At 36.3% G+C, this 10,649-nt stretch overlaps 1 protein-coding gene across 1 annotated transcript; it reads left to right on the plus strand.

Annotated features, from left to right (window-relative positions):
- Nucleotides 1-1,594: 1,594 nt before the first annotated feature.
- LOC126975393 (endoribonuclease Dcr-1-like) lies at nucleotides 1,595-10,409 on the plus strand. The gene is made up of 8 exons (XM_050823288.1): nucleotides 1,595-1,758; nucleotides 2,555-2,642; nucleotides 3,773-3,916; nucleotides 4,523-4,652; nucleotides 5,946-6,036; nucleotides 6,897-7,005; nucleotides 7,149-7,281; nucleotides 7,809-10,409. Exons 1-8 carry the CDS (start codon nucleotides 1,612-1,614, stop codon nucleotides 7,960-7,962), a joined length of 996 nt encoding a protein of 331 aa, XP_050679245.1. The 5' UTR covers nucleotides 1,595-1,611; the 3' UTR covers nucleotides 7,963-10,409.
- Nucleotides 10,410-10,649: the final 240 nt, after the last annotated feature.

Here is a 10,649-nt window from a genome sequence, read left to right on the forward strand (position 1 = left end):
GTCGATAGCGGACTGTGTTGAAGCCCTGATCGGAGCGTACCTCCTGGAGTGTGGGCCTCGCGGCGCCCTGCTGTTCATGTCATGGCTGGGGATTAGGGTGCTGCCCACTCATGAGGTGCCCCTTCCCCCCGGACACCCCTACCGCCCGGAGCCTGAGCCCGTCCACCAAGAGGTAACAAATTAGGATATGATATTACTTATAGACAGTCTAAAACCACCACTACACTAAACTACCACCCATTCGATAATGTATGTCTGAGACCTGAGAAGAACGGGCGCAAAAAACTCAGCGGGCACCTTTTTATTAATAAATATATGAAGATCTCCCTCTCCTCCACGTGAGATTTGTGAGTGAGTGAGTGAGATTTATTTTATTTGTGTACAGCAAATTAGAGCTCGTTTTAGTGTGTTAATCATCATGATTATCAGCCGGAAGACGTCCACTGCTGGACAAAGGCCTCCCCCAAAGATCTCCACGACGATCGGTCCTGCGCTGCCCTCATCCAACGTATTCCGTCGATCTGACCAGATCATCGGTCCATCTTGTGATCATCATCACCAACACTACATCCTCCGGTACGTGGTCGCCATTCGAGGACTTTACTGCTCCAACGGCCATCTGTCCGTCAAACTATGTGCCCTGCCCAATTTCACGCCAGATACCAATTCTGATTCGATTTCGCAGGGAAACTCCGAGCACTCTATTGTCCTATGAGCGGCGTTGAGCTTCCCCATAAGGCTTATTTTTAGCGACCACGTCTGCGTACCGTAAGTCATCGCTGGCAACACACACTGGTTGAAAATCTTCGTCTTCAAACATTGTGGTATATAGGACAAGAAGATTTTACGGAGTTTCCCGAAATTTTATGTTAATATGAAGTTCAAATATTTTTATTCAAAATAGGATTCGAAACATTTATAATTAAAGAGCCTGAGAATGTTCGCTTCATTCCCAGTCTGTGGTGTCATTAAGAAAATCGTTTATGCTACAGTAACCCTTCCCACACAAACGTTTTTTAACAATTCATTTAAATTTTGCATCACATTTGTTTTGTACATTTTCTGTGATCAAATTGTAGAATCACATATACATCGCCCAATAAAAGACTTAATAACTCGACTTAACCGAGTAGTAGGCATAACAAGTTTAAGTCTATTCCTCGTGTTAACATTATGATTGTCACAGTTTCTAGCAAATTCCTCAATGTGCTTATGTGCTTTTAGAACATTATCTATACATATAAATAAAATTGGAGTGTCTGTTTGTAATAATGAAATAACCGCTTTTTACTACATGAGTTTTACAATTTTTGTCGGTCTATTTGTTCCGGCTAATCTCTGAAATGGCTGGACCGATTTTGACGGGACTTTTATTGACAGGTGGCTGATGTAATAAAGAGTAATTTAGGCTACTAGTGTTTATTTAAAAAAAATGTTTTATTTTAGAAAAATAATGTTGCAATGTCCAAAAAACGGTCTAACTCTAAAAATAATTTATTTGGCAAAACAACGGTTGCCGGGTCAGCTAGTCAAGAATATATATTGTAATGTAGTCAAGAATATATTGATATGTCAGTATGGATTGTCCAGAGAACAGTCCCGAAGCCGTCGATGCCGGTGTCCAGTGAGTCAGGGTCTGCGTCTTCTGATGAGGAGAGCGTGGCTGACGCCCAGCCTCCGCCCCAGGACTGGAGCTGGGAAGGGAGGCCCGTGGGCTCGCTGCGACCCTACCAGAACCGAGAGGGCCAGTGGATATTGGTGAGTTTGACTCAAATTATCAATCTCTAAAATATTTGAATATCTAAGTGATCGGACAGCCTGGGACTAGATTATGATTATTTTATAGCAATTGAAATGACTGAAGAAGAATGCTGGGAGAACTTCTTATGCCGCTTCTTCTCTCTCAGAGCGCCATTTGTTTCCGAAGCGGTAATAGTATCTAGTATATTAGAAAAGACATTACAAAGAATTCTAAAGGAATCAATTTTGAGAAAATAAATACCTTTTTATGCCTTTTACTCTTATTTCATTTAAAAGTAAAGTGATGCAACAACAATACTCAAACATCAAATAGTCAATACCTTACATGAGTAGGCCAAAAAAGTAAATGCCAAGTAGGCGTACTCGAGCCAGTCTCGAACAATGTGTGACGTCGACGTGCCACATGATCTGTTAAACTTTGCTAATAATTAAAACTAAAATGGCGGGCTGCATACTAAAACTTTGTAAAAATAATACTACAAGAAATAAGAAAGACACTGGGATCACATATCATCAATAAGTATTTTTATTTTATTAATTTCAATGTAAAATAACACGAAGCGTATGTTACAAAATTTGAAAGATGCCACGCACACAAGCATACAACAGTTGCCGTCATCTAATAGTTGCCGTAAGAAAAATGCTATTATTCTTAGGTAGTGCGGTATCTAGTTGAAGCGCAGGGCAGACCAATCCTTAATCTAAGATAGTAGTATACTTAAAATAATATATGCCTTCGTTTTGTTTTAAAATAATGACTGCTTTTACCACATTGCATGTGTTTATGTTATAGCCAATATTCGGCGAGTTGAAAGCACCCCCGTCTCCCCTTCTGAGATACATAGATGATCCCGAGGGAGAGCTGGAGAGAATGCTGTCCGGTAAGTTTTTTTTTATAATTCAATTCGTCGCACTATTTTTTTTTGCCAGTTCAAAATTTGCCAAACACATGTAACTCTTTAATTTTTTAGTGCTTAGAGCTTCAACTTTAAACCATTAGAACTTGAATTCTTTGTTTGTGTAATGATGCTTCGTGAACATGATGGTCGTGATTAATGTCAAAACTAGTAATTGAATCCAACAAATATAACAATTAATTAACTATAACAGGACGACCTGACACCACAAACACCCGTTCACGAGTTCAGATTTAGATGATTCAGTTTCACTCATTAGAAGTAAATATTGTTGTACTAGCTGACCTGGCAAACGTTGTTTTGCCATATAAATAATATATGCAAACTTTCCTTGAGCTTCAACGAATCTATTACAAAAGTATTCATTGAGATCGGTCGAATAGTTTAGGAGTTATTAGGGAACATACAAACATACATTCTCTTTTATAGATAACAGGTCGACCTGGCACCACAAGCAGCACCCGTTCACGAGTTGATGCATGGACCAGCCATCGTTTATTCTTTATTATTTTTTATTACATATTTGATATTTTTAAACACTATTCATATTATATTGGATGCAGCCCCAAATGAATTTGTTATATATATTACAGCCATTGTAAAATACTCTATTTGAATAAAAAGAGTGGCCGTTGAGTTTCTTGTGTGTTCTCCGTTTAAAAGTAATATTTATAGTGATAATTCAAAAGCACTTAGTTTAAGACTAGTTAAATAATGTTTATTTCAAAAAAATATTGAAGTTACATTGCGGAAATCCGTAACTATCTCAAAGATTGGCGGAATTAACACTAAATAAAACTCAAAACATTTGGATAGCTCGTACATAGTCAAATTGGTCCTTCGAGCCGAAATGCTCGTGCAGGCACCATGGAGAAATTGCAGACAGTTAGTGAGGTTTTATTGAGTCTCATACCAGAGTTTGGCGAGTCAATATCTCCTGAGGATGCCTCGTGTAGAGGCGAGACACGAGTCGAATTGTTTGAAGACAAATATTGGCGGAATTAACACTAAAGAAAACTCAAGACATTTGGATAATGTTTATTTGACTTTGACATTGAATACTTTTTTTGAGCCATGTATGTCGTATGCTGTAGGCTATGAGGAGTTGGAGCGCACGCTGCAGTACAGGTTCCGGGACAGGTCGCTGTTGCTGCAGGCCCTGACCCACGCGTCCCACAGCACCAACACACTCACTGACTGCTACCAGAGGCTGGAGTTCCTGGGGGACGCGATATTAGGTAACTCTCATCCAGGGGCGTGTGTTAGATTATTTATCTACAGCCATGCTGTAAATCCTCTATTAAAGATTCTAAAACAGTTAGCTTATTGCCAACATTAAAACACCCAAGTAGGTCCTAATAACCATTACATCATCCAAACGGGTGTTGTAATGAAATTCAGTACAACATTAGTCATGAGACTGGCCCACGTGATAAATATATTATTTAAAAAATAAATATGTTAGTATAGTTAAACACTTTTTGGACGGGTGAAATATCCTGAGTTCGCGTCAAAGTAATAAGTAATAAGTCAGTATATCTGTAGCTATACAGCTGACGTATTGTGCAACATTGATGCTGTGTATATCTTATAAGTAAAATTTAATTGTTTTGAAATAGTGTTGATGTTTGATTAATATATTATTGAAAATAGATGGAGCCACAATCTGAGAGTTGAACAAGACATACCTAGATTTATGATCCATGCGTCACTAGGACGATTGGTTCAGTGGAAGAGTTCGGACGGAACCCGAGAGGTCGCGGGTTCGAGTCTCGCATTGTTAATAAATTTTGGTTACAAATTTAATCAGATTAGTAAGGTGACAATGATGATATGATCTCCAGACTATCTCATCACGCGGCACTTGTATGAAGATCCTCGGCGACACTCCCCGGGCGCCCTTACAGACCTGAGGTCAGCTCTGGTCAACAACACCATTTTCGCCACCCTGGCTGCGAGGCATGGATTCCACAAGTAAGTGGTAACAGACGTTTTATCACAAACAACCCAACCGCGCATGGCCATCCGAAATACCAGGTGTCAAGAGATGCGTTGTCAACATTTACTAAGTTTTTTTTTTATGAAATATAGGACGAGACGAGCAGGACGTTCATCTGATGGTAATTGATACGCCCTGCGCATTACAATGCAGTGCCGCTCGGGATTCTTGAAAAGCCTAAAAATTCGGAGCGGCACTACAATAGACATAAGATGTCAAGTCTCATTTGCCCAGTAATTTCACTAGCTACCTTGTGCGGCACCGCATTGTAATGGGCAGGGCGTATCAAAAACCATCAGCTGAACGTCCTGCTCGTCTCGTCCCTTACTGTCATAAATAGAAGTATGAGAATAGCACCACTGTTACGTAACACTCTTGTCTATGATAATCAGCATCCAATAAAGTTATATTTGACCATTATTTATAAAATTTTTACTGAACATATTTATCAAAGTTTTGATAGGATTAATTTATTAAAGTTTTGATTTAACCATTATTCACTACAGGTTTGATGTAACCATAATTCATTGAAGTTTTGATTTAACCATAATTCATTAAAGTTTTGATTTAACTATAATTCATCAAAGTTTTATTATAAGCATAATTCCTTAAAGTTTTGAATTAACCATAATTCATTAAAGGTTTGTTGGACCATAATTCATCAAAGTTTTATTATAAACATAATTCATTAAAGTTTTGATTTAACCATTATTCATCAAAGTTTTATTATAAGCATAATTCCTTAAAGGTTTGTTTGGACCATAATTCATTAAAGTTTTGATTTAACTATAATTCATAAAAGTTTTATTATAAGCATTATTGATTAAAGGTTTGATGTAAGCATAATTGATTAAAGGTTTGATGTAACCATAATTCATTAAAGGTTTGATGTAAGCATAATTGATTAAAGGTTTGATGTAACCATAATTCATTAAAGGTTTGATGTAAGCATAATTGATTAAAGGTTTGATGTAACCATAATTCATTAAAGGTTTGATGTAAGCATAATTGATTAAAGGTTTGATGTAACCATAATTCATTAAAGGTTTGATGTAAGCATAATTGATTAAAGGTTTGATGTAACCATAATTCATTAAAGGTTTGATGTAACCATAATTCATTAAAGGTTTGATGTAAGCATAATTGATTAAAGGTTTGATGTAACCATAATTCATTAAAGGTTTGATGTAACCATAAGTCATTAAAGTTTTGATTTAACCATAATTCATTATAATTTTGATTTTGATAAGAATTGTTAACATCGTCAGATACTTCCGTCACATGTCTCCGGGTCTCAACGAGGTGCTCACGAAGTACGTTAAGATACAAGAGGAGAATGGACACTCCATCAGCGAAGAGGTATCATTGTTATATCGGATAATAAATAAAATGTATTTTTTTCCTGTGATTGGTTATTGTTTTAGAGATACATTGAAAAGTATTAGATGGAGTTCCATGACTTCCTTCCGACTTACTTCACCGTTTGAACGACCGGACTGGGCTATTCATGTTCATATAACTAGGTGCTATCGACAAAATTGAATCTTGACCCACTTTAATGTCACTTTCCTACAGTCATAAAGAACAAGGAAATCAAATTTGCTATGTAACTGTTATAATTTTATTCACCGACCAGTATAAATACCACTGGACAGGCTGTTCCATATGTTTGACAGAAAGAGAAAATTTTTGTGCCTATTTGAAGCACCACTCGCGAGCTAATTTTCAGTCCAGAGAACTAATTTTGACGTATAATACAAAGGGCTGCGAAGGAACGTACAATACTCTGAATTATTTTTGCATTTTGAATTAATTTCTTTCGTTTTCCGTATTATTTATACTTCAAGAATCAACAAGTAATAAAGTACACATTTTTTTTGTAAATAGTTTCCCACCATCTATCGATGTTTTTTCATAAATTTTTGGTAGAAATTTAATTTGTACTGCCCGTTTGCCTCGTCTTATATATATATATATATATATATATATATATATATATATATATATATTTTAATAAGGGCAAACGAGCAAGCGGCTTTCGGGGTGAGAGTGGTGAGTCAAACAGGTCTCAAGAGATGCGTTGCCGGCCTTTAAGGTGGGAGTACGCTCTTTCCTTGAAGGTCCATAAGTCGTATGGAAAACCGCAGCCGGTAATTAATTCCACAAAGTGGCTTTGCGAGGCAAGAAATTTCTTGTTGATGCTTATGTTGATTTTCCAGCACTACCTGATCCAGGAAGATGAGCTGGAGCAAGCTGAAGATGTGGAGGTCCCGAAGGCGCTCGGGGATCTGTTCGAGTCTGTCGCCGGCGCCATATTCCTGGACTCTGGTAATCATTGATAACATGTGTTTATGCTTTGTTCGAGTATATAGTTATCTGCTGGAAATCTTTTGGGGGGGCTTTTGTCCAGCAGTGGACGTCTTCCTGATGATGTTGATGAAGTGAATTCATATAATATATTTGGATTGCAGGTATGTCTGTGGCAGCAGTGTGGTCCTCGTACGCTCGGCTTATGATGGCAGAACTGGAGGCATTCAGTGCTGCCGCTCCCAAGTCTCCTGTGAGGGAACTGCTCGAGGCTGAACCAGATACGGCCAAGTTTGGGTATGTACACCACAGACGAGGAGTTGGCAATTTAACCATAAAATATATATTAAATATTATTATTGAATTATTTTGACGGAACAGACAAAAGCTTATAATGCCTACTACTCGGCTAAGTAGTGGTAGTAAGTGTTTTGTGGGGCGATGTATATGCTTTTACAACAAGATCCCAGAAAATGTTCAAAACAAAAGTATTACGTTATTCAAAAGATTTGTTAAAAAAGGTTTGCGTGGTAAAGGTTACTATAACATAAATGACTTTCTTAATGATACCACAGATTGGGAATGGAGCGACTGCCCTCAGGCTGTTAAATAATAATTGTACAATATTACTTTGTAAACATATTTTTTGATGAAAAAAAGCCCGCTGAGTTTGTTCCGCCCATTCTTCTCAGGTCTGAGGCATTCATGTTGGAATGGGTGGTAGATTTTTGACTTTCAATAAGTGATGTCACATCCTATTTTGAATAAAAATATTTGAATTATGAATTTAAAAATTGTTGATTTATTTAAAATTATTTTTCCAGTAAACCGGAGCGCTTGGCTGACGGGAGACGCGTGCGGGTATGCGTGGAAGTATTCGGACGAGGCACCTTCAAAGGAATCGGTCGTAATTACCGCATCGCCAAGGGAACGGCCGCCAGATGTGCACTGAGGCATCTAGCGCACTGTCGCTCCTAGCGATCCCTCAGGAACACCCTGACAATATAAAATTTGACGTAGTTCCTGACGTTCCAAGCCACAAAAATCACATTTTAAGGAATTTCTGTTTAAGGTTTTATAAATATTAGTGTGTTCCATACATGTGGGTTGGGCTACTAACGGCCGTTCCCAACTATCTACAGGTAGAGATAAATTACTACCTTCTACTGTCAGTAATCTGAAGCTGTCCCAATATACTCGATAATTATTCTTATCGCCATTATTATATTGGGACGCGTGAATTGCAATTTCCATACAAACTTCTATCGCTGGTAAGCTATACGTCGTCCCATTGACACACAGAGTGTACGGATAAGATGAGTTACCGTCGATAAGTTTTTAACTCAAGTAAGAGATTGACTGAATATTGGGAAAGGCCGTAAGTCATAATGTCATTTAAAGAGTGACAGTAGGGCTGCCATTTTTCGTTAGTCCGTTAATATGAATCACGTGACCAGTTTTGCAGTCTTAACTCAATTTCGACATGATTGTGGTTTGGAACGTTAATTTTTTTGGAATTACGTCCAATTGAAAGACTTTATATTGTCAGTTTGCGAAGGTTAGGTGATAAATATTCCGAAACGAATGTCGCTTAACTATCGCATTGGGAGTGTTCATAACTTAAATAATAAGTCAGAAACCGTAGGTATATAGTAATTTAATATCTTTTATTAAATATAATTCATATATTAATAACACTCTTGTGTAACAATTTGTAACCAAAACTATGAACGATGCGGGACTCGAACCCGGGACTTTCTCGAACGGTTGGATCAGAGCGCTCGGACGGAACCCGAGAGGTCGCGGGGTTGAGTCCCGCATCGCTCATAAATTCTGGTTACAAATCTAATTGTATGACTAATCCCAAAAGTGAGGATATCACTTTATTATAATAAAATAAAGTAAAACTTAAACAATATATTAAAATTAATTAATTACAAATATTGAATAGTGGGAGGCTCCTTTGCACAGAATCCCGGCTAGATTATAAGTACCAAAACGGCGCCTATTTCTGCCGTGAAGCAGTAATGTGTAAACTTTACTGTGTTTCGGTCTGGAGGGCGCCGTAGCTACTTTTAAATTACTGGGCAAATGAGTCTCAAGGTGACGAGCGCAATTGTAGTGCTGCTCAGTATTTTTGGGGTTTTTCAAGCACCCAGAGCGGTACTGCATTGTAATGGGCAGGGCGCATCAATAACAACCAGCTGAACGTCCTACTCGTGTCTCGTCCCTTTATTGCTTAAAAAAAAGACGAGAAATATTATTTAATTAAGTTTAACATAGTTTGAATGTACTTGAAGGATGTTAAATTTAACTTAAATTTGTGTTTATTTTTAATTCATAATTTATGTTTTAGCACATCAGAACTTTTTGGAATATTCCAAATATATTATTTACTTCTATATGTATCAAAAATCCAGTTCTGATGATAGAAGCTTTGATTTAGACATCAAAATCATAAATTTTTTAGAAAATATTTAATGACGTATCTAGTTAGATTAAGTAGTATTTAAGATAGTTTTTGTATTCTAAACAATAACGTTCTATACATATACACTCATCACGTCGTGTAAGAACAAAACCGAAATATGGAACATGTCACAAATTACTCCATAATAGACTTACACTGTAATATACCTTTATCTATACCCATGCTTTAAATCCTCTATAAAAGATAATAAAACAGTTAGCTAATTGCCAACATTAAAACACCCAATGTCCTAATAACCAAAACATCGTCAAAACGAGTGTTGTAATTAAATCCAGTACAACATTACAACACTCGTTTGGATGATGTAATGGTTAGTAGGACTGGCTTTTTTTAATGTTAGCAATAATAAACCCACATTCGTGTTTTAATACCCCTTATTACACAACATAAATAACTATTACATTGCCGCATTTACTTCAGTTGTTTAAAATATTCTTAGTGAATAAGCAGCAATGTAAATTCAGTTCAGGTCTGATTCTTACAGTGACGGTTGACACACGACTAATGAGAAAAATGTGCTTACATTGTCTTTAAGCACACTTTTGCCGTTCCGTTATCAGACTGCGAATGATATGTCCTTAAATATAAATAGAATAAATTGGTTTACGACGAAAACCATTTATTCATAGTATTTACTTGCCTTAAAATGTATATATATATACTTTTTAAATATTTTAGTGGACTGTATTTTAATATTGTATAACTACAATTGACTGCCAAATTTTATCTAAAAAATATTCAGTAATTTTAAGTAATTGATTGAAATATATTTAGTGCTTGGAATAAAATAATATCTCTTAGTTATAAGAAATTTAATATTTTAATAATTAACTATTGTGTATTTAAATATTTAAATGAAATACATATTATTATATGATCGTGTAAATATATTTTATACTTAAATATATTAAATAATTAATAAATTTAATCAAAACTTTCTTTTATGACCCTTCCTGCTTCTTGATTATAAATACACGCTGCTGCCAGGCAAATCACGAAGGATAAGGGATTCAAATTTGTCTGGATCAAGCAAAGACGAGTCTTTATGAGGAAGAATGAAAACAAGGATTCCATCTACATACGAAACTATGAGGCATTAGATAAACTTAAAAAACTATAATTTCCTTATGTTATTTCTGTGCTATCTTAATATGTATAATTTTGAAATTCAATA

Source organism: Leptidea sinapis, chromosome 2 (assembly GCF_905404315.1).
Source record: "Leptidea sinapis chromosome 2, ilLepSina1.1, whole genome shotgun sequence".
Taxonomy (NCBI): domain Eukaryota; kingdom Metazoa; phylum Arthropoda; class Insecta; order Lepidoptera; family Pieridae; genus Leptidea; species Leptidea sinapis.

Bases quoted from the DNA above. Each gene is read 5' to 3' on its own strand.
- LOC126975393 (XM_050823288.1), top strand. From the start codon at position 1,612: ATGCCGGTGTCCAGTGAGTCAGGGTCTGCGTCTTCTGATGAGGAGAGC. The intron at 3,917-4,522 runs GTAACTCTCATC...TATGATCTCCAG, and splicing joins CCTGGGGGACGCGATATTAG to ACTATCTCATCACGCGGCAC. The intron at 6,037-6,896 runs GTATCATTGTTA...TTGATTTTCCAG, and splicing joins GACACTCCATCAGCGAAGAG to CACTACCTGATCCAGGAAGA.